General features: G+C 44.1%; 2 protein-coding genes across 5 annotated transcripts; one reads left to right on the top strand and one right to left on the bottom strand.

The window, feature by feature from the left end:
* Nucleotides 1-16,428: 16,428 nt before the first annotated feature.
* Nucleotides 16,429-22,052, bottom strand: LOC136492676 (protein ENHANCED DISEASE RESISTANCE 2-like). 4 transcript variants are annotated; one of them, XM_066488672.1, is made up of 11 exons: nucleotides 21,815-22,052; nucleotides 21,328-21,628; nucleotides 19,447-19,944; nucleotides 18,664-18,824; nucleotides 18,515-18,554; nucleotides 18,270-18,403; nucleotides 18,122-18,178; nucleotides 17,836-17,880; nucleotides 17,389-17,476; nucleotides 17,093-17,194; nucleotides 16,429-16,991 (listed from the first exon to the last, which is right to left on the bottom strand). In XM_066488672.1, the coding sequence occupies exons 4-9, from the start codon at nucleotides 18,721-18,723 to the stop codon at nucleotides 17,399-17,401; spliced, it is 414 nt and encodes a 137-aa protein (XP_066344769.1). In that variant the 5' UTR covers nucleotides 18,724-18,824; nucleotides 19,447-19,944; nucleotides 21,328-21,628; nucleotides 21,815-22,052; the 3' UTR covers nucleotides 16,429-16,991; nucleotides 17,093-17,194; nucleotides 17,389-17,398. The 4 variants fall into 4 exon arrangements, with proteins under 4 accessions (XP_066344769.1, XP_066344767.1, XP_066344768.1 ...); XM_066488670.1 differs by having other exon boundaries at nucleotides 18,664-18,767; XM_066488671.1 differs by having other exon boundaries at nucleotides 18,664-18,716.
* LOC136492675 (2-oxoglutarate-dependent dioxygenase 21, chloroplastic-like) lies at nucleotides 20,011-23,671 on the top strand. The gene is made up of 3 exons (XM_066488668.1): nucleotides 20,011-21,555; nucleotides 21,913-22,151; nucleotides 22,270-23,671. Exons 1-3 carry the CDS (start codon nucleotides 21,370-21,372, stop codon nucleotides 22,844-22,846), a joined length of 1,002 nt encoding a protein of 333 aa, XP_066344765.1. The 5' UTR covers nucleotides 20,011-21,369; the 3' UTR covers nucleotides 22,847-23,671.
* Nucleotides 23,672-24,406: the final 735 nt, after the last annotated feature.

Genomic DNA, 24,406 nt, shown 5'->3' with positions numbered 1-24,406 from the left:
GGTGGTCAAGCTAGCGTATCAGTCAATGTTGTAGACGTTCAGTAATAGCCAAGCCTAGCGATGCATCATCCCAGCCTGCGATCTGAGACACCTTTGTCTGAACCAAAATCTAGCTCTTGAGACTTGACTGGCATATTTTGGACTCAATGTCATCATAAAAGAGTTTTTATTGGCATGATGATAACTTGCATATTCTTAGAAATACAATGCCAGGTTTCACAGCCTTTCCGCCGCCTTTCACTTTCCTGGTAGCAAGAAGAGATTCCTCCCAGTGATCCAAGGGCAATACCACCTTACCTTGAATTTCACCTGGGCTGCTTTGAGTGCTGGGTGTGGGTGTGGCATGCAGCCGAGGACAGGTTCTGCTCCCCCGCAGGTCTTGGAGTCCAGACCCCCGAGGCTCTGCTTAGTGCCCATGTCTTTTTACGACCATTCAACTAGCGTGATTGCCAGCGGCGACCCACCCCCTGATGCACCGACCGTCGAGCGAGCCCCGCAGCGCCGGTTCGTCTCGCCGGCCTACGTACCCTGCACTGCTGCGTTCCTGCCTGCCTCCACTGTCCACCCCACTGCCCTTCGCTCATGGCCGCGTTGAGTCACATCACATGCACGAGCCTTTGAGCTTCGTCGCGCTGGCTCGCACACCTTGGCCTCCAAACCAATTGGTTTCTCAGCTCCAGCAGCCCGTGTACGCCATGACGGGTGGCATGAGCATGAACCTCCAGGAAAGCTTGCATGGTTGCACTGGGAGGGAGATCTCATCTAGGCCAAAGGGAGAGCTCATGCTCATTGAGCACCAACCCCCAATATGCATGGCTCTCAGTCTGACACATCGTAAAGCTTGTGCTTTAGAAATACTATGTTCGCTTGAGGTAGTTTTCAGCCATGGAATAATATTTTCTTCTCATAACATTTCAGCATAAATATTAGTATAAGCTAAATTTTAGCGGAAGCGAACATGCTGCTAGAGATAATAGGGGAAAAGAAAAAGGGAACAACCATGCCGCTCTTGCGGAAAGCCAGAAAATCGAGCCGGCGGCAGTGTACTTCGAGTCTCGGAGTGAGTGCTGCCGCTCGTCTCTTGGAGGCGCTGGTTAATCACGGCCGGAAAAGAGGGTTTTTGGAGGCTAGCGGAGACACCACGCGCCGGCAACTGCGGCCACCAGCTGACTTTGAGCCCCTCCTCCGTCCAGCCCTCCTGCCTCCATTCATCCCCGCGCCAGATTCACCCAACAACCTTCGGAGGCCACTCGCAGAAAAATAACATATCAGCGACAGAACCCATGCATGCCCGCTGCGGCCTGCGACAAGGAACGATTGTGGCCGGCCGGGCATTGCATCACGGCTGATGGCAAAGGCATGCAAACATATTTCACCTGTTGCAGTTCGGTGGCCAACAATGAACTAAGCTATAGCGCTTCTGATTGTTTATTTAATTTGTGAGTACTCCCTCGATGCTAAATTATAAGATGTTTTGATTTTTCTAGATACATTGCTATCTATTTAGAAAAATTAAAATATCTTATAATTTGAAATGAAGAGACTATACCCGTGCCATGTAGCAGTGGAGCCTACGGCTTGATACACGCGCCAATAATAATAAGGTGACTATCTTTGTGAAATTCATTAATTAGGCTTGGTCCAACCTTATTTTAACTTATTTGGGCTTAAAACTCAATTAAGTCTACAATATGAGTGTTGCGGTACCTGTGAAGATTGCGTAGCTCCAAACTGGTAGCACAAAGTCTAGTATTCTAGATCCACTCTTATAGAGACAACATCAAAACAGTTAATTGTTTTGTAAATTGAGTTCTACGGTCGTCTGACTTGACTTTTTGCCAGAGTGAGGTAAGAAGACAGAGTGTGCTAGCTCATAAATTGGGGCCAAGAACTCGGGGCCACCATAGACATGTGCGGAGAAAGTTAAAATGATGCTATGTCCTATGTGGGGTTTCATATAAAATCTTTGAAGAATATACTAATATAACATCTATACTGATTGTTAAAGGCCAAATCTTTTATGCTACCTAGGAGACAGCATGGGGGAGCGAAGCTAGCAGGTAGTTATATTTGTTAAACACCTTAAGAAACAATGTAAAGTTGTGCATGAAGGTATTGACTATAGACACATATCTAATGGAATTTCTAATATATAGCAGTCTTCATACAATATCGTGGTACTATGTGTTAATAGTAACCTCACTTCATATGACATGTCATCCTTAAAAAATGTGACATGAAGCACATGGGCTATCCTCTAGAAGCACGCGTCGTAGGGTTTAGTCGCAGTGGCTTTACAACATTGACTCAAATAGTTATAGTATTTTTCTCAAAGATACATGAATGGCGATCTAGTCTCAGAATTAATAGTCACAAGAAGATACCCCGCGCGTTGCTGCGGGACTCTCTTATAAATAAAAATGTTGCATATATGAGTTAAATCATCTACATGTTCTTACATCCATTCTTATCAAAATTGGTTGCATTAAGAGGTTAGAAGTAGTGGGATGACATGGCTATTAGTGAGAGATGATGTGAATAGTTAGTAGAAAATGACGTGGATGACTTGCATTTTGAGATATAACTTGTAGTGGAGATTAGCTTTATAAGAGATATAGATATAGATATAGATATAGATAAATATAGATTAAGAGGTTGGAAGGTAGTGGGATGACATGGCTATTAGTGGGAGATAATGTGGATAGTTAGTGAAAAATGATGTGGGTGACTTGCATGTTGAGGTAGAACTTGTACTGGGGATTAGCTTTATAAGACATATAGATAGATATAGATTAAGAGGTTGATGGCAGATGATGTGGATAGTTAGTGGAAAATGACATGGCTATTAGTTGGAAATGATGTGTATAGTTAGTGGAAAATGACGTGGATGACTTGTATTTTGAGGTAGAACTTGTAGTGGGGATTAGCTTTACAAGAGATATAGATAGATATAGATTAAGAGGTTGGAAGGTAGTGGGATGACATGGCTATTAGCGGGAGATGATGTGGATAGTTAGTGGAAAATGATGTGGACAGTTAGTGAAAAATGATGTGGGACTTGCATGTTGAGATATAACTTGTAGTGATGATTAGTTTTATAAGAGATATAGATAGATATAGATTAAGATGTTGGAAGATAGTGGGATGACATGGCTATTAGTGAAAGATGATGGGGATAATTAGTGGAAAATGACGTGGATGGCTTGCAAGTTGAGATAGAACTTGTAGTGGGGATTGGGATGACATGGCTATTAGTACTGGGAGATGATGTGGATAACTAGTGAAAAATGATGTGGATGACTTGTATGTTGAGATAGAACTTGTAGTGGGGATTAGCTTTATACGAGATATATATGGATAGATATAGATTAAGAGGTTGGAAGATAGTGGGATGACATGGCTATTAGTGGGAGATGATGTGGATAGTTAGTGAAAAATGATGTGGATGACTTGCATGTTGAGACAGAACTTGTAGTGGGGGATTAGCTTTATAAGAGATATATATTAGGCTGTCAAGCTCTTTGTTTTTGTTTTTAGGCGGTGTGCTTTTGTAGAAGCCAAAAATAGATTCATAATTATTGTATCAACTCGATGTAATGCTTATGAATTAATAAAATAAAAATAGAAAATACAAACTCTAATATAGTCTAAGTCAAGCTATCTCAAGCTAAATATATTTTCTCTCATAGTTTGAAATTTGTCTAAGCGACTTATATATAACTTAAAACAAAAGCTAGAGCTAAGTTCTTTTTGAGGCTCATTGAGTAATAGCTAGCAAATATGCACGGCGTGTTGCAACGAGAGAAAAACAAGTCTTACAGACATAATAAACAAAGGTTAATACGACTTAATTTGTTGCCTTCTCTATACCTTCATGGAACAAAATAAAAGGCATTATCTTTTCTCATGACACCGCATTCGGGGTTAACTTACCGTAAATTTCTAGAGCGTTTCACGTGTCCATGACCACTCGATCACGCTAACGCATGGCATTGGGGACCTACTTCTTTTCGTGATGCATAGCAGGACATAAGCATCCCGCATCCTAGTATCGGATTCTCCATCCCATTGTCTTTCCATCTATTCCCTTTTTCGTGGCAAAACGTGTACCGCCATTCACCGTCTCTCCACCTCCAAACCAGTTCTCCTTCTCTTATCTTGCTGCTTGGGAGAGATGAGCATGCTCATAGAGCATAGCTAGGTGCGAGCTCCTCCAAATCCCTTGCAACAGTTCTAACATGTGAGCTTCTAGAGCAGATCCCACCGGAGCACCTCACCGGGGCGTTAGTCCGCAAGCTCAGCGAGGCGAGTAATGGCGGAGCCCATTGCAACGCGGCGGGTCCTGGAGTGTGGGTTAAGGGATCTACGGTCGCCCCAAGTGCAAGGATGGCGGGTCCTGGCGTCAAGGTGTCGACTCTCGAGTCTCGATTGTCGACCGTGCATGCTTGAGGCGATGATGACCTCGTTGCTATGTGCGATGCCGTTTCAAGCAGACATCTGCCATGGCCACTCCATGAGGCCCGCGACGTGTAGCGTGGTGAACGGGTGGTGCGACAGGCCGGTAGCTTTGCCGTGGTGGCTTAGCCATGCGGGCGGTGTGGCAGACCAGCAGCTCGGGCAGTGTTGCGGCAGACTCAGCCCCCGCAACCGTGCTGATGAGAAGTAGCACCAAGGCGGCGACAGGTTAGTGCGGTCCAATTATTTATGGTCGTCTTCATCTATTCTAGATTTTCTCCTGATTTACCTCGCTCTATTAGGTCCGTGTTGGACTCGATTTGGAAAAAAAAAATTGCGTCTATACATGATCCGTGTTACATTTTTATTGAAATGTTGAACCCATGTTTATTCACCACTGATTTTGGATGTTTATTCCTTCTCCTCTACGTTTGGATTCGAATTAGTTTTGGACACGGACGTTGGAGTTGACAGCGGTTATGATTCTTGTGAGTTGTGACGGCGAGGCCCAGATTGTTAGGAGAGAGAAATAAGCACGGAAGAAATTTTGGATTTTTAATGTTATTATTTACAATGGTAGGAAACGTTTCCTGACGCTTCATGATGCCTACCCAAAATAGCTCTTTTTTGTTTATTTTATTCGTCCAAGGGCATTATGGTCATTTCGCACATCTCACTTCCGACCCCGCCGCCCCCCTCCCCCAAGACTCCAATCCCGCACGGCCTCGCCGTACTCCCCCACCTCACCCCACGCCGAACTCCCCATTCCCGCACGCACCTCACCCTAGGTGCCCTCGCAAGGCGTCGCGCCGGCGGCCCTGCCCTGCCGCCGCCCTCGCCCCCAGCGCGAGGCCTGTGGTAGTCGCCTCCGTCGTCGGTGGCCCTGCCCCATGCTGCACCCGCCCCCAGCGCGACGGCGGCGGTGGTCGCCTCTGTCGCCACATTCCTTGAGTCTGACGGGTTCCCACACACCCTGGTCGCCGGCCTCGAGGTACGCACTCCCCTGTACGCTTTTGGTGTTGCCGTTTTGGTGCGCTGTCGCTGAGGCGCCGGATTGGGGAATTTCTTGTTTTTTTCATTTGTACTGAATTATCACATGTCATTTGCAGCTGTGTAATCCTTAATTTGTCTTGTGATTTGATATCTTCTATGAATTCATCTTCCATCACTAGTTACTGCCTAAGACTTATGGATGCCTTAAATATTCAAACCATCAAGTTGTACCAGTGCTTTATGTGAATACACATGAATACATGAGCATGGAATGATCTGTGGTTTGCTTAGGTGTTTGTATTGTATATAAAAATGTGTTTAGACTCACCAAAAATCAGGTTAAATATATGAGTTCAGTGACAAGTCATGTAAATTCCTATTGACAATATATTGAAAGAGAAGTTTATGTTCAAATATACATCCTAGAAAATTGTGCCATGTGAAAATTGACACACATTATCACATTAATGCATTTTTTCTTGCATATATCCTTCCATGCTAGCATTGTGCGTAGAGGGTTTTATCTATTTTTCTAGGTTTTTAGTGAAGTTTCAAATCCATGTTCCTGTTTCAAATGGTGGCAATTATTTTTGCACAATACACGTATGGTATGTTTGGGTGAGCTCCGGTGGATCTGAGTGTCTCTAGCTCCATTTTTTCATGGAGCTTGAGCTGTGGGATAGATTGGGGGTATTTGGGTGAGCCACCTGCTTTCTGAGTTAGATTAGCTAATGTTAAATGCCTAAACCACTTTATTTCAGCCTGCAAACTCCAGTCTGAGAATTCTGGACTTGGCGCTCTCCCAGATAGGGCTTCACTTGAAAATGATGCATTGTATTGTTGATATTATTCTTTCTGGACATGCTTTATTTCATTTCAAAAGAATGGTTGCCCTTTTATCTTAGTGTACTATCTTTGAGCTGTGCTTTGTTATTCTATTGTTTATCTACTTGCTAACATCTGTAGTGCTGAATATTTTTTGACATTGCCGTACAGATGTTTGCTGCTGCTAGTTATAATTTTTTCCAGTACTTTGTTTGCTATATTTAGGCACTTCACCATCAGCGTTACTAGGTAGAGCAACTGAATGACTTGTATGTGAAAATGTAGCATGAAAACGTGCCTTTACAGAACTATTCCTTCAGACTTTTCTCAAATGATGCTGATTGATGCAGGAGGAAATGCCGGGCTTTGATTTTTTGCTAGAGTACAGTGAAATTGTTAGGAAGATATTTGGTAGTGAAACAGAAGGATATCTGTTTTATAACAAATACGCTAAGGGGAAAGGATTTAGTGTTAGAAAAAGCTATTGTGAGTGGGGCAACTATCACAATGAGAGGATCCTTCAGAAGTTTGTTTGCAGTTGTGAAGGTTTCCGCGAAGAGAAGGAGCTGAAGAGGGAGATTAAGAAGCGGAAGCCATGGAATATTACTCGTGTTGGATGCCCTGCTAAATTTGTGATTGCATGGGATCAGAACACAGGGCAGTGGTATGTGAAGGATTTCATCTATGAACACAACCATCTAATGGCGGAACGAGACCTTGCTTGTCTTCTGCGTTCACTTAGAAGAATCAGCGATCAGCAAAAAGCTGATATTGTGGCGATGCAGATTTTTGGGATCCGCAAACACTAGATAATGGATATTATGAAAATACAGTACAGTGGGTATGATAAGGTTGGATTTACAACAAGGGACTTGTATAATTTCTGCCATCGCAATAAGGTGGAGACAATTGCTGTTGGTGATGCTCAAACAGTCATCAGTTACCTGACAGAGTGCAGACGTAGGGATCCTGATTTCTTCATCGACTACAAGACTGATGGGAAAGGGCACCTCAAGAGACTGCTCTGGTGTGATAGTCAGCATTTGGTGATGTCATCGTATTTGACAGCACGTACAAAACAAATCGGTACAATCTGCCCCTTGTTCCTTTTGTTGGGGTGAATCACCATGGCAGCACAGTTCTTTTTGCATGTGGAATTATTTCCCAGGAGACAATTGAGTCATATGTATGGATCTTAGCACATTGTCTGATGCCATGGTTCAGAAGCATCTGGTTTCCATGATCACTGATGGAGACCTTGCTATGCAAAGAGCAATTGGGCTGGTGTGGTCGAATTCATCGCATAGGCTATGCATATGGCATATTGAGCAGAACATTGTGCGTAATCTTCACGATGATGGTGTGAAGGCTGATTTTAGGTATTTCCTTTATGATTGTTGCTCCATAGAAGAGATTGAGAGGAAATTGCTGGAATTCTTGGATAAGCATAACATTACAGATAAGGAGTCGTAGCTATATCAGATGTATGAGAGGAGGGAAATCTGGTGTGCTGCATACCATGCTAATAAGTGCTATTTAGGACTAAGGAGCAACCAGCGGAGTGAGAGCCTAAACTCTAGGCTTCAGGTAAATCTAGATCGTAAAATGACATTGTTCGAGCTGGTTGAGCACTTTGACCACTGCCTTTTGCGACTGCGCAGTAATGAAGCGAATCTGGACTTTGAAGCATCGAATTCTTTGCCATGCTTAGAACTAGATGCTTCAATTATTGAGAAAGAGGTTGCGAAATCGTTCACACCAAGAATTTTTGCCACGGTGCAGTTCAGCATAAAAGCAGCCAAAAAGTATCTTGCGAGAGAGATTCTAGATGACTATGATGCGATTAAGTATATTGTTGGCAGGGAGGATAAAGGAGACAGAGAATAACATGTGGAATGTGAGATATGTGTTGATGAAGGCAATCTGAAGGGAATTTCTTGTTCTTGTCTTAAGTTACAGTCCCTTGGAACCCCCTGCTCACACATCTTCTTTGTATTGGGATATCGCAAAGAACGCTAGCTTCCAGGCTGCTGTGTTTTGAAAAGGTGGACAAGGGGGGCCAAGAGTGCATTTCCTCCTATAAGGAAGAGCACCATGTATGACTATTCCGATAACCTAGAGAGGTACCATGAGCTACGCAATATCAGTAACACTGCATCCTTTGTAGCATCTTGTTCCCCTGAGGCATATGAGCGGCTGAAACGTGTTCTGCATGAGGAAGCTGCTATGATCCTACCAAACGGAGGAGAGAACGGAGACAAGAGGTATGGTCCGGTGCTGCCGTAAGGCCTGGATGTTGATTCTGTAGAGTCCAAAAATGTCTTGGATCCCATGCATGTTCCTGGCAGAGGGGCCCCGAAGAAAAAGTTGAAGTCAGTTTCAAATAAAAAGAGATCTAAGGTAAAATGTACCATGTGTAAGGGTAAGTGTCACAATCGGCGAACATGCTCCATGAGAGAAGAGGTAGTTAAGAGTAATGTTTATCAAAGCTAACAACTGCCTGTCTGTGAGGATTGTCTAGTTATGGCTAATGTTACTCTTCATTTGTAGGAAACAAAGCTCCCTGAAAATGTGCTAGATATATGATTTGCCAAGGATTTGCTTGTTGTTGCATAATAGGTACGCTAGTGTATAACTCATTTAAAATGATGCTTGTGTTGTTATGCTACTCAAGCGCAAGCCTAGCAGTTAGTTGGACCTTGTGATGCTGCCCTCAACTAAACTGAAACTGAAACATTGCACTCGCCACTTTACTGGAGAATATAGCTTTTCTTTCATATCGTTTGAACATTGTCACATGATCATCAGTTTCTTTTCCTCTGGTTTTTGTTCGCTAAGAATATGTTAGTATTGTAATCTGTACAATTTTACAGCCTGGAAATTTACATGGAATGGATAGTGTACTTCAGTTGGTGAGTACAGTCACTATCATGATGCTTGCTTGGCAATTGTAAACATTTTTCTTGAATTTTTGTGTTGTCTTTTACTTGTTCATCCCAATTTTAGCTCAAAATGTTCTGCCTCTAATCCTTTTAGCTACTAAAAGTTCACTTTACATGTAGGGAGACAGTAGAGAACTACTTGGTGGTTGGTTATTATTTTTGGTTCTATTGTATTTCTGTTAAGATTAGCTCACAACTAATTTTCTTTCCTAGCAAAATGCAAGCCTACTAATCGGTTTTGAATTTCTTGCATTTCCAGTTACTGAAGCACCAAAGGTTATTGAGGAACTGCGGGAGGAAAATGAAAATCTGCGTCAGATTCTCATAGAGGAGCGTAAGGTTTCACCAACCAAATTTCAGTGCCGCCGCAGAAGTCAGAAAGCAACCAGATAGCAGTGGGCATCGCCTTTCTGCATTTTAGCAAAATTTTGATCATTTATTCAGTTGCTTGCAGTAGTTGATTTCATTAGAACAATATCCTCTTTGAGAAAATGCAGAAGATGTAGGAAGTGGGGGCAGTTGTTCTTTTTTTTGTTAGTTTCCTGTTAGAGTTGACTGAAAGAAGGTAGAACATTCAGGGAGAGGTGGTCTGTGTGTTTCATCTTTATTTATGCCGTATATTAGATGGAACCCTTTAATATTCTTTATTCCTCTGTTTGAATGATGCACTAAGAAATCTGTACGTATGTTTGAAATCTCCACTTGGTCTATATGTATGAATGAGCGAACTGTACATATGTTACTTGATTGAAATTGGTCTTATGCTTCGCGAAGAAGTGTCATCTTGAATTCTGATGACTTATGTGCCTGACTTATGTACCATTGAATGCCCATGTTATGTACCATTGAATGCCCATGACAAGGTAGTACCTAGTCTTGCTCATTTTGGAAGAATTTCTGCTTTCTTGTCCTGGATTAAGCAATGTGATCAGTCATCCAAACAACTAGCGCAATTTGTGGTTATCTAATTGACTGAAAAGTACTTGCCCATTTCATCCATGCATTACAGAGACAAAAGGGACTGATAAAACATATGCAAGAACAAAAGGACAACTAATAGTAGAGAAGCATAGCCAGCACCACGGCATCATTAGTGCTGCACAAAATGTTACCCTTAACTATCTAAAAAATTAGAGGCAACCACAAAGTACGACCTCCGTGAACTACTTTTTCAGAATGCGCCGTCTTTTGTAGGATTAGGCACGAGTATTCTTTTCGCGAGTATCGTTACCCGTTACTTAATAAGAAGCACGAGCTAATCTCTAATCCCCTGAGGTTTGGCACAAGTTCATGCTGTGGCTCAAGAATCTGTGTTCTGTTATTTTCTGTATTGCTCTTTTGTAGCTGAAGTTTAGAACCTGTGTTCTGTTATTTTCTGTAATGCTCTTTTGTAGCTGGTAACCCCAGCAAGATCTTGTATGGTTACCTTGCTTTCTTAAAAGCAGAGTTATTCTCCTTTAAAAAAAAAGGTTTGCCACAAGTTTGTTCTCACTTGCATAACCAGTGATCGACTCACGGTTCAACTTACAGTTCATGGCTGCTTGTGTACATAAATTCTCTGATGTGGTGACATTAGTGACGCGTAAAAACTTAGACACTGTCTTTATATACAGCAAAATAACAAACAAATCCACACTATTTCAAAGATTAACTCAATGAATACAAGATTCACAATTTCAATTCCATCCAAATAGGCCAATAGGGTTACTAAAAACGACTACACTGCTAGTAGCCCCATTATCTGCAAACTACTGCCATGCCGCTGTAAAGATGCCAGCGTCCTTGCAGTAGTCCAAGTAGCCCACCATTATCTGCAAAGTTAAGAAAAACAACACTTTCAAACAAAAATGATGAGAGCTGAAGATCCTTGTACTTACAGCTAGCATTCTTCAACTTGAGATAAGCTATACTCTGTCCACATATAAGTAGGTACAAACTAGTAAGGTCCCAGTCAAACAAAAGAAATTACCAAGTAACATCTTATAGCAAATTTGGATCTGCCAAAATTACAAGCTATCAGTAGTATACATAAAGGTCAATTTTGCTCCATATTAACATATTCACAAATCACAATTTTGTAAAGTCCATAATCTGTCATCAAGCAGGTCCTAGCAATTAACTTCCCAAGTTCTAGAATAGACATCAGTTGGAGTTCTGGCAACCTCTTTCAGCTTACAAGAGTTAAGCATATGTACTGTGGCTTGCGAACTGTTCCGAGAGACAGCACTACGAATAGTAGGTTAAAAATTCCGCAGAGCACCATCTAACTAGACCATTTCCTTCTCTTCCAGCAGCCCAGTCTTTCGCAGCACTAGATGTAAAATTGTAGTCTACCTGAAATATAACACGATCAGTACATTAGATTAACATTTAAAAAATTACATTACCAGGTAAAATTTTCATACCTCAAATTTTCTCAGCTCTGAAAACACCAAGGTGATCACCAGTTCCTGTGCCAGTGATAGCAAAAAAATGGCACAGGAGAAAACCTAGCACGAACCAACAGAAAGATGAGCTGAGCAGCTTGGGTGACTGTTGGGTAGTAAAAGAAAAGGCAAACCATAAAAAAAGTCAATCCAGGCACATCTAAATTATTTATAAAATCCATTGCAAGTTCTAATTTTCTGTTGGTAACATCTTGTATATATCCTATGTACAGGATTTGCTGCCCTAACCTACTACTACATAGTTTAAGTTTCTTGACAAGTCAAACGACCCAAATCTTAGACTACAAAGTAACATAGAGACTTAGAAAGACACTATATTAATTTGCTAATGCAGCTGCTGCTGTAAAAATTTGCTAGCATAACGCAATATCTTTCCTGGAATAAATTGAAAGCAAAAGTAAAGAACATGTCAACTCACATGTTTCAAATTAGAGATATAATAGGCTGAGAAGAACTGCATTTGCAACTGAAAAACCTTGTCGATTTCCATCAACAAAACCAACAATACCAACATAAGAGATACACGAATGGCAATTAATATTCATAACCTGGAGGGTTGGACTGTCAATAAATGGAAGATATTAAATTCTGCACCCATTTTGAGGCTTCTGGAGCAACCAGACAAAGAATGAATCATCATGTGTCTCTAGGAAGCTTGTAATTTCAGGATTGCACTATAGTGTTAAGACTAACATAGGGAGAGATGGTAAATAAGAAAGAAATGTCTGGATGAGAACAGAAATCCATCAGAAAAGCATACATGTATTTGACCAACCAGTGATAAATTCATGAGGGAAGAACTGAACTTGAATGATAAATTGAAAAAGAAAGCGTGTAAACAGGGAAATAGAGCACTGCAATCATATACAGTGAAATAAGATGTTAGCAAACTTATACATGAAACCCACTTACTACCGAGCAAAACAAATACCTGATCCCAAAAGCTAGAAAAGGGCAGAGGAAAGTTGCAGGAGGGAGCTGTGGCCACGAGAGGCAAGTTCATCATACAGCTTCTGCCGTCTCCGCAACAACGTACGCGAGCACTTAGCGAGGCGTGACCATTGCGATCAATCGGTCGGCCTGTTGTGCGCATATCAATTCATTAGAGTCATGCAAAACGAGGAAACAGAGACATAAAATCTACTCACATGGAAGGCGGACAGTATTAGTTTTTTCATTTACAAGAAAGGCTGACAGTAATAGCATTTTCACTTACGTGCAAGGCCTAATGAACGGTAATAGTTGCTGTTGGCAAATCTCCTACGGGGTTTGCATGTTAATGCACAAATTTAGTATATATGCAAAGTAAGATTAGGCAAGTTAGGAAACTAAGGCGATAAGGATGTTATATGTTCGCTTTTATTCTGGAACTTTTAAGTACTACATCAACTGGTTGGAGTTCAAAAACAACACGGGAGAGAGCGAGAGAGAGGGCGGGAGGGGCACCGACGGACTGCTCACCTCACTGCGAAGGTCGTGGAGGGTTCTAGACGCCGGTGACGCGGTGAAGGCGGAGATCAGCGGCGGCGGCGGGTAGAGCTTCGGGCGGCGGCTATGGCGGTGCGCGGACTAGGGCTAGGGCTCGGGGCGGCTCCTTTAGGGTTCAAAGGGGCGGCGCGGTGCTCTGGGCCTACTCTTTATAGGCACGGGTGCGGGGAACCTCGAGGGCGCATTCGAGGGATTCGGGCGGCGGTGGCTTCGCTCGGTTGATGCAGCGCAGCGGGGAAGAAGGGACCGGGTCGCTGACGTGTGGGCCCAGCCACGGTTGCTGGGCCTAGCGGCCTGCGCGCGCACGCGTTGAAGCGAGGAGGGGGAGCGTGCCGTGGCTGGGCCAAGGCGGGGCGCTGGGCTGCGGGAATGTGTTTTAAAAGATTTTTAAACCAAAATTTGATTCATATTTTGAGATTATTTTTGGAATGTGTTTTAGACTATTTTGAAAGTGTTTTAGACTATTTTTAAACCCTAAACCAAAATTTTGAAAATTATTAAATCTTTTATTTTATTTAGTGTTTTCTATTCACAACCCAAAATAGGAATTTTGGGGTGTGACATGTATTAAATTGAGCGCGCTTGTCAAGTGGAAGGCTATAATGAGGGCTTCAAAGAGAGCAAGACTTATGTTTGATCCAGTGCTTCTTGTCAGCCGTTCCACAGGAATGTCTATGTGGAAAAACATCGAACAGTTGGTGTCGGTGCGAAAAGTGACCAACTAGTAAATATTTATCGTTTTGCCGTATGTTGTGATCGGATGTGGCCTAGCACTCAATGACACAGGGTTTATACTGGTTCAGGCAACATGCCCTATGTCCAGTTTGAGTCGGTCGGTGACTTTATTCCTGAGCCCAGGTGTTCGAAGTTTGATGTGGGGTTACAAACAAATGGGAGTAATATGGGGGTGTTAGCGGTCCGGTCGGACTTTGGACCGAAGGGCTGAGAGTGACAGGAGCTCCTACGTGCGCTAAGTATTGAAACGTGTGCTCTGTGTAGCTTTAGAATGTCTAAAGCTAGCAAAGAGTGAGTCGGGGCGATCCGTCTGTTGTCTGTTGTTCGATCGTTTGAATCGTCCGTCCCTGTTGGGAGAGGGCGCATCCCCTTTTATAGATGAAGGGGACGGCCTTACAAGTGAGAGAGAGTGTGTGCTACCTAGTCTTGTTGCCCACGCTGTCGGGTACAAGACGGTTTGTCGGTGCCCATAATACTGTTGACGCCCAGATGCATGTGGTTTGGTTCCATCGTGTTCTTCTGGTATGGTAAATATCGGCGCCTACCATACTGTAGGACAAATGTTGGCGTCCACAACACTGTTCGTTGTTCTAACAGGTCTGGAAGATTATAAAGTACCCTTCTGGCATGACCTGACAGTACTATCCTGCAGGTGTGCTGGGTACGGTCCTTGGTATTGCAGTTGACTTGAGTGCCCCGTCTTACTTGCTCTGCCTGATTCTCTAGGTCCTTACCGAGCAGGTGTCCCTGTTCGGTCTTTTCCTAGTCGGCTCCGACCGCGCTGGTCGGAGAAGAGCTATAAGCAGAGGTTCGGTGTACTCTCGATCGGAGAAGCGGGTCAGAGTCGGAAGCGAGTGTCGTCCCCTCCTTGGCCAGGCCTTCCGGTCGGAGAGGCGGGTCAGAGTCGGAGGCGAGCGTCGTCCCCTCCTTGGCCAGGTCTTCCGGTCAGAGACTGGATTGCTCTTCTGGCCTGTCGTTCGGTATCTGGGCCGGCCCAGGAGTTCTACGTCGTTCGCAATGTCGTCTGCTGGGGCGAGCTTTTGCTGAGAAGCAGGTCCATTAGGGACCCTAGGGTTATGAACCCGACAGATGGCGTCCACCAACATCCACCCAAGAACAGGAAGCAACGAAACAAGCAAGCTTAGTTACTCACAATGGCTTTGAAGAGGGTGGACTTGCCGACGTTGGGCAGCCCGACGATGCCCGCCCGGAGGCTCATGCTTATCCATGCCGCGTGTCCGGACGAGAACCGCGGGGTGCGGCTGGCTCGACTCCAGTGCCGGGTGCTGGAGTAGCACCGACGAGCCACATGGGGGCAAAGTGCTGGAGTAGTGCTCCCCGTCGTCTCTCCCTCCGCTCTGGCAAGGTTCGCGGGTCGTTGACTGGACCTCACTGCTGCATCGGCCCCACCCGTCAGCTCCATCCCTCTCCAATGTCTCTCCTCTCCGCTCTGGCCGGGCTTCCGAGCCAGCCGGGTGACCGCGCTCCCCACCGCTCGACTCAGCCCGCGTCCGCGCGCCCCATGCGTGACCGAGCAAACCACGCCGCACCTATCCGGTCTCTGCTCCACCTCCTCGACCCTCGTCCACTCGTCCCGCTCACACCGAGTCACGGCACCCGCCATTGACGAGCCGCACGAGCTCCTCTAGACCGATAGGCAAAAACTAACAAACTTGTCCAAATTGGGCCAGCCCATCGCGAGGTTGTGGCCCAACTAAGCCACGTTTTTAAGGTAGTCAGCCATCCGCGTCGAATGGTTTAGTCCCACTTCGCTCGCAGACCAACCAAGAACGTAGCATAAAAGAACAGGCGAAGTGACAGCCATCGAACTACTGAACTACAATGCCTACTCTCACTCTTGTCACTTGGGCCAATTGGGCTGCCGCGGCCTAGTTAGGCTCCCTCCGTGGTCGAGCCCGGCCTAGCTGCTGCTGGCACTTTGGCCCGTGGCAACATTTTTTTGCCCCCATTTATTTTAAAATAAAAAATTGATTTTTTTATATATCTGCACTTTGGTGTGGCGGAGGAGCGCGGAGAGGGAGGACGAGGAGGCGCGGCGGGAGAGGAGCCTCCGCGCGGTGGCGGCGGCCATGGTGGTAAAACCCTAGCTGGCGGGGATAGTGGACGGGGGCAATGGTGGAATGAATGTGGAAGCGGAGTGTGTGTGGGGATCCAAATTTAAAGCTGCTTGACGGCGAAAGGTTTAAGCCCAGTGGGGTTTGGGCTGTGAATGGGCCTAAAGTGGCATTCATTGACCGGATCTGATGAGCAATCCAGAAAGCCCAACTGATGAAAGCATAAAAAGGGAGTTTCAGCGGTTCAGGATGTGCATGAATTTCAACGAGTTAAACTTCAGTTTCAGAACTTACTCGTACTACTATTCGATACATTGCAAAAAAAAACCCCATAACTTCTTATGCCCAGTACGTAAACCTACAATACAAACTATAAGTTCTTATGACCTCGTGTCTTTTTTATTGCAACATGTCTCAAAAATAGTTCTAAGTTTTTGAAATTTACTCAACTTCATCTACACTGCCAATTGTGTGTCTCCATTGCCCTTTTCTTTGTTTTATCAAAAAAAAAATTGTCCTTTTCTTTTTTGTGAGGAATAGAGATTTTCTTATTGGATACCTGAATTTCAAAAAAAAAAGTGCACAATGCACAAAAGGTCATCTACCAGGCTTGTGTATATTTTTCAACCAATATACTATAGCACATGAATTGGTTTCCGAACCATGCTGTATCTGTATATCTCACTTCGGTGTATCTATTGCATTACAATATCTGTAAGAAGCCCAAGCTACACCAGTAAAGTAATAAAAAAAGACCCCAAAAAAAGTCAAAACTGTATGAAGGCGAGGTACAAGGCACTTGTGCATTGCTGCAGTCTGTCTGAACCTCACTGTATCGAACTGCAAAATGCTGCAGTGACTGAACAAATTGAGACCATTTGGGTCTTTGGGGGAAAAGAATGAAAGAATCTGCACAGATTGAGTTGTCCCGTTCAGGAAATGTTTTCAAGGTCAGGATACACTGCTGCGGAAGGTTTGATGTGTGATAGCCATGCTAGGAGCTGCTCTGGGAGCTCGTCGTATGTGTTTGCCTACAGGTGCAACGCAACAGTCAGAAAACAAGCATTTGGCAGAGAAGTCACTGAACTAGAGCCGGAAAGAAACAAAGATTGTCTATGGGGGTTTCATTTACCTATATAAGAAACGCCATGTCAACTACCAAGGTGGTAACAACACCAAACACCAAGTCCAGTACCCCATTGGCTACCGCGGATGAACCAATATCTACATCCACCTGCAGAATTGTCACGTTGTAAGAATGTATTCATCATAGGTTTGTAGTCCGTGCATGACCAAAAAGAATGCGACGTTCTACTTGTTCAATCTGAATTCAACTGAACCATGTTCACACATGACCAATAGAATGTATTTCGCTGTTCATCAACTAAAAGAATTTAAATTGGAACTATTACTGATGAAGGGACTTACTTCTAAGTAGTCAGGACCACGCAAATAGCTGCAATCCACGGCTTTCCCCAGTAAGCAAGGTGGGAGACAGTGACTTAAAGAGCATAACCTAAGTATAGAAGAAAAATCAGCAATAGGAACAAACTTGGAAGAAATCCATAAGTTTATCATTCAATTCTCAAAATTAGTTGAGAAAGTGATAAATAACAATCACGCAAAGAATGTCTGTCATAAGTAAATTTTTAATGTATTCGCACCTGCTCTTGTTTGTAATGTTTATGAACTACTCTGTATGATTTATGAATCAAATACCAATTAGTCATTTAAAAAAAACATGCAGATTATTGTGCAAGGCACAAATTTATCTTTATTTTCTTTTGTGCTCTGTGCGGTCACGTTTCTGTGAGAAAAGATCCAAGCAGGACAGAAAGAAATGAACATGGAGGGATTTTTAGAACAGGAGCTTACTTGTATGTTTACCAGGAAAGTGAACATTCCCTTATCAGCAGCAACCTACATTAGTAAAGGTTCAGTTGAAATCATCATGTAGCAGAAGCACTGTATTAGTTAGGAGCAGGAACACTAATCTAAATCCATATGCAACAATGGTATTTTATTTGAAAGGAAAGTTTTGGTTGAACCAACAGTCCTCCGAGACAATGGTATTCTACTATTCCAAGTTTGCATTACGGTTATAGAAAAAGTGGGCTAAGATAGGAATGTGCCATTAAGCAACCATGACAGGTTTTCTGACCTGAGCCGCAGATCCTTTCCGCCTAGCAACGTGATCAAGATACTTCCCTGCTGATACCTGCAAGTCAAATGACAAAATACTAAACACTTGATTGCCTGCTAGGCTACAAAAAGAAAATAAACCAATTGTGTCACTTGAACGCCTGGACCTTTGATTTGTCATGTGGAAAGGTCTTGCTACGAACTTTAAAGGTCTTGCTATTGGGTACTGCCCAACAGTTACGACTTTTCTCATTTGTATCCTGACAAATAATGCCCGAAAACCAAGACAAATCTATTGCGTCTGAAGGACCACCAAATATAATGGCAAAGGGGTCAGGTTAAGACATAACTGGGCAACCTATAAAGTCATCAATCAAACTAAAAGAATGGAAATTTGAAAAAAAAAATTAACCTGAGCTCTTAGCATCACTGTCGGATTTGGTAGGTTCTTCCTGTACATGAATTGCAATGAAACTGTGAAGTGATGAACAACAAAACTTTTGGCAAAGTACAAAAGTAGGGTGAATGTTTTTGGGGCGTGACTGTAAAATAGGTATTCACCTCCAAATCAGCTTCAGGGACTTGATAGTCATCGTCATCTTCCGACTCTTCATCTACCATATCCAAATGTTTGCTATCAGTTTGTTTGGTCTTCGAGTCAGGTTCTTGAAGGTCCAAATAACACAACTAAAATATTTTAGGCTTCTGCACTTAGCTTCACACTAGTGAAAATAACATCAGTTTCGAAAGTACAGACCAACAATTCTGTACTGAAATTTCAGAAAGCATACAGGCAATAGGCAACACGAATTGGCAAATTCAGAGACTGATTGAACACACTACTTCTTGTATGTATTACTTCCGGTATCATTTTTCTGATATATAGTTGTACTATATATAAAGCAAACACAGGGAATAGAATAAGCACAATTGGTCGTGCTCAGAATGGCAGCAGAGGCAACTACTACTATGTGAACAAAAACAGATAAGAGGCAACATGCTATTTATCTAGTGGAAATACACGCTATTTATCTGAACTACTATTTTTGGTCAGGTACACATTATCACATACACAACTCAAGCTTTTTCTCAGCAAAGATTATATTGTCCATCACCAGAATGTTTAGAGAGCAGCTCAATTTATCATATACACAATTCACAAGAAGCTTAATAAGAACAAAGCTAAAAACAGAGTAATCTTGTTTAGAACTAAGTTCAAATAAAGTTCAGAGCTAAGTTTAGGGGTCAATAAGTTTTTGAATGTCACTGTTCACATATCTATTAGTCGGAATGTGCTCTAGTCAAGTATGGATGCATTGATTTTAAGGAGACAACAGGGGCAACCTTCAGATAGAGCCACCTTCCTTGCCTCTGCGGCTCCATGAGCAAGGGAAGGACGACAAGAGGCTGAAGAACTCCGCGGCAGCATCTTGATGACCCGCACAGCCGCGCCGTTAGCCCACCCGCGGCCACTCGCGTCGCCGCCGCAGCCTGTGTCTCCTGCACGGCGGGTCCGTCGCAGACGAGGCGAAGGGAGCCATGGATGCCGGCGCGGACGAGGCAGAGGGACACTATGGGACTTGGGAGCACGCGACGGGACCCTCCCGGCAGCAGGGACGGCCGCCGCCGCTGTGATCGGGAGCGTAATCCTGGTTCAACTCCTTGGGACGGGCGCCACCGCTGTGACCGGAGTCGCTGCCGCGGCCTCCATGTGCTCGGTTGGGGAGCTGAGGGCCGGTGAGAAGGGGTCGGGCTTGGATCTCGCCGGAGACGACGCAGGAGCGGCGCAGCGCGTCGAGGTCCTCCCGCGGACGGATGGCGGACGGCGGCGGCGAATGAACCCTAAAAAGAAAAAAAATATTCATCTTTTTTTAAAAGCAAATATTCATCTAACTATAGTACTTAAATCATACATCCCAACTATACTACTCAAAACATTATTTTTATAATTGTGGATTTACCGTTTTACCCTTGATTAAAAAAATAGCTACGAAAAAGAAATTGTCACTCTTTTATTTGAAGTCCTAATCCTCTCAACTTGGGAGGTGTTACGGCGCATATGGGCCCACCGACCATAGACACATCAAACGCCTCTCGACGCCTCCCTCATTGACGCCTCTCAACGCCTTCCCTCATATGGGTCCATCAATCATTGACACAGCTACTGCTTCCAGACGTCTCCCCAACCATAGTAAAAAAAAGTTCATATCTTGTGTCGTTTTCTAGTTGGATTCTTATTCAGACTATTGAAGATAAGAGAAATTTATTTGGATTAAGGTTCCTAGCTATTAAGGTTACTTTCAAAAAAGTCCTACATATGCCAAATATAAAATAGAAGAGGTAGACAAACATGAACAGAAGCAATTTCCACATTTACGGAGTTAGTTAAGGAATGTCAGACGAAACAAATGCGAGAAATTTTGCTTCTTTATTACTAGCTATATATAATATATGCAGTCCGAACAACTGGACGAAAATAGAAAAATATCTTCTCTCAATATGTAAATTGTAGTAAAATATACTATCCATTCCCCCGTATCATGAAAGCTATATACTAGTATATCCCTGATCATCCGCTACAACGTCTGCCAACAACTTGTACGCCAAGCGGCTTGTGCTACATCACCGAAAAAGATCCCCTGTCTTACTAAAAAGGAAAATGAAAAAAAAATGAAAACAAGAAGACGCCCCCTTATAACAATCCACAGAAAAGGTCCAGTTGCAAGCCACAGAAAAAATGTTTATCGTGACGCTTCTGGCAGTCTGCCACTGACAAAAAAAAAAAAAAAAAAAAAAAAAGAGACAGTTCGCACCACGTAGACGGGTTGTCTACCCCCAAAAGAGCGGCTTTGTCAGCATCCGGCAGCCGAAACCGGAAACCTCCCAGTCCCAGTCCCAGTCCCAGACCTTGCCGGCGGTCGCCGTGGATTCGGCGTCCTCGCTGCCAAAAACTATCTGGGAGCCGAGGTGCGGGCGCGTCCAGTCCGCGTCAGCCGTCAGCCACACGCAAATACACTGCACTGCAAGAGGGGCGGTGTATGTGCCCGGCGCAACTTGGCGCGAGAATAATAGAAAAATGGCCACCACCACAGCTGGTGACCACTGCCAAGCGAAAGGAACCGGAGCGATGTGCTTATAATGACAGCCGAATAGAGCCATCTCAGCCACCTCGACCTCGGAGAGAGCTAAACTGACGGGAAGAAGAGCATTAGCGTGAGCACACACATTGCTCGCCTGGTTTGCTGGCTTGGAGGTTGACGACGAGGCATGGCGGCCTGCTTCTTACCAGCATCCATGGCAAGTCAGGTGCAGCGGATGCTGCCGTCCTCGTCCTCGTCCTCGCTGCGGCCGCTGCCGGTCATCAACCTTGCCAGGCTCAGCAAGGACCCTGCCACACGGGCGCTCGCCATCCAGGACATTGCGCGGGCGTGCCGTGAGCAAGGGTGCTTCCAGGTCAGTTCGTGCTGCTGTGTGCTGCTTGTCTGTTGCTCTGTCTATCATCCCAACACTTGTTCGCTGGTCTGCACTGCGTGATCAGTTAAAACAAGTGTCAGACATGGGTATTCTCGAAAAAAAAATACAAAGACACACATGTCTTGTGTGTTCTTTAAAAGAAAGTTAAAACAAGCGTTGCAATACACATGCAGCTCATGCTGTGACCCAGGCTGACCAGTTTTACTTATTAAGATGGAATTTTGAAGTGTCACGTTACCAGTGATCGAGTGAACAGACCACGTGCATGCAAACCCAATTCTGATCTGATGCTTCAGTGCCAATGCTGATCGATACCGCTGTGCTGACGATTGACAGGTGGTGAACCACGGTGTCAGCAAGAACGTCATGGCAGGCGCATTCGAGGCCGCCTCGGAGTTTTTCCAGCTCTCGCCAGAGCACAAGGAGCTGTTTGCATCAACCGACATCCGAAGGCCTGTCAGGTACGACACGAGCTCAAGGGACGGGATCAGCAAGGCCAGGTCGTTCCTGAAGCACTACGCCAACCCTCTGGAAGACTGGGTCGAATACTGGCCACTGCACCCTCCATCATACAGGTAATTAACCTGCAAAAAAACCTGCACACATTGTTACACAGATGAATAGATAGGTCTTAGTTTTCCATCAGCTATCCTAACTTCTGTCATTTTTTTTGTTGTCTAAAATGATTGACAGGAAGAAGATGGGGGACTATGCAGTTGAAATACAGAGAGTGTCAATGCAGCTCATGGACGCTATCCTGCAAGGTTTAGGGCTAAGGCCATTGTACATGCAAGAAAAACTTGAGAAGGGAGTGCAGTTCCTGGCCCTGAACAACTACCCACAGTTCTCACATCGAGGTGACAAGGTCGGATTGGCTGCTCATTCCGACTATGGTTTCCTCACAATCCTGCTGCAGAGCTACCCAGGGCTCGAAGTGATGCCCCACGACCGTGACACCTGGACGGCTGTCCCCGCGATCCCTGGGGCCCTCCACGTCCATGTCGGGGACCACCTAGAAGTCTTGAGCAATGGTCGTCTCATGTCCCTTGTCCACAGAGCCATTCTCAATCCTGACGAAGCAAGAATTTCCATTGCCAGCATCCATGGCCTCTCAATGGATGAGAAGGTCTGCTGCGCTGAGCAGCTGGTCGATGAGGTGAACCCAGCAATGTACAGGGAAAGCAGCTTCCACGACTTCCTCGAGTTCCTACCGTCAAATATCAACAACTATAAGAGGTATGTTGAGAGCCTCAAGATCGACAGAGCTTAGAAGGAAAACTGGTTCCGCCACACCAGAACATAGATAAATGGCATTCTTCAAATCAATATATCTGTCAGGTGGGGGATGCTCTCCCCTCCTGTCAAATTATCAAAAAAAAATGGCATTCTTCAGATAAGAATGGAAAGCTAGATGAAACAAAAAAAAAATGGATGTCTTTCAAATGGGTATTGTGATGGCAAGAGGAATCTATATGGCTTGCAGCACTGCTACATGCAGCCAGTTCCTATTGGAAGATACAGATTCATATAGACATAGCAAACACTTTGGCTCTACAATATATATTCGGCAGAGCAGATCTCTCCAAGTGATATCTGGCTGATGCTTCTCTGGAAGTTAAAGAGTCTAGTCCTACATTCTTAGTACTAAAATGGTCATTTAGTTATGTCTAAATGGTGGAGAGCCAGACTATTTACTGTTGTGTTGTACCATATGTGTATCTCTTATTATTACTACTAGTCTACTACAGTATCTGCAGTGTATATGCAGTCAATAATCGCTGCAGGTAACTTAGGTAAGGTAAGGTAATGTATCAGTAGAGCTGCACCCGCGCTCAGCCTGGGTGCATCAGGCTGGACAGAGGTGGGTTCCCTTTTTCCCCCCTTTTTGTTTCTTTGGGGAAATGCATCGTAGCTGTATGTCTCTTTCACTAAAAGGAGGACCTAGGGAACCTTGCTAGGTTTTTCAGGTTGTTTGGTCCTACACTATGTGTTTATCAATCTTGTATCAGTTAAATGAATAATAAAGTGTAATAATTATTGCATGAGATTTGCTGCCCACCATATGTCCATATCATCATATCATAAATTGCAAAGATTTTTCAGTTACCTGGAAAAACAAAAGAGAACTATGTGGAGACCCATGAAAAGATTGATCAGCATGATTGAGGACACGACCCAAGTGTGTGTGCTTGTCGTTCCAGTCAGCGGTATTGGCCGACAGAGCAAAAGTGGTAGATGTAAACCTAGAAATAAAGGAGGTGGACAATGCAAAGAGAAAGAGAAGTACACTGACACAAGGCACATATAGAATAGAAGGGTCATTTTCATGCAGTCCCTATTAGTCAATAATTCAAGACGACAGAGGTGTCTGCTTCAGCTGCGGAAATTCAACAAAAGCTGCTATGTTGCAGCTACAGAAAAAAAGGACAGCAAATGATCCTGAAGGCACATGAAAGTTCCAATTGAATGACAACCAAATCCACATGACACCACATCTTCTCTTGGTTGAAAATGAAGAGAGGACTGACGAACTGTTGATTTTATTTTTCAGATCCAGGATAAGCCCAGTATCTGTTGAAAGAGATTGTCAGCTTATGGGGGGAGTTGGGACACCAGTTAACTATAATACTACTGGAATGGAATCAATTCCTGTGTAGTTGACTGCAAAGTGCGTTTGTCAATGGCAGGTGGGGACCATGACAAAGTCGCATGTGACGTCTCATGGCACTGGAAACTAAACCACTCGCTGAAAAAAAAGGAACAACAAAACGGAGTAACTTACTCCCTCATCCCATATTAACGTCCCCGTATGTTAAATGATGTTTTAGAA

Source organism: Miscanthus floridulus, chromosome 11, assembly GCF_019320115.1.
Source record: "Miscanthus floridulus cultivar M001 chromosome 11, ASM1932011v1, whole genome shotgun sequence".
NCBI lineage: Eukaryota > Viridiplantae > Streptophyta > Magnoliopsida > Poales > Poaceae > Miscanthus > Miscanthus floridulus.
Note: the sequence above shows the minus strand (reverse complement) of the source record. Positions and strands in the feature narration are given on the sequence as shown.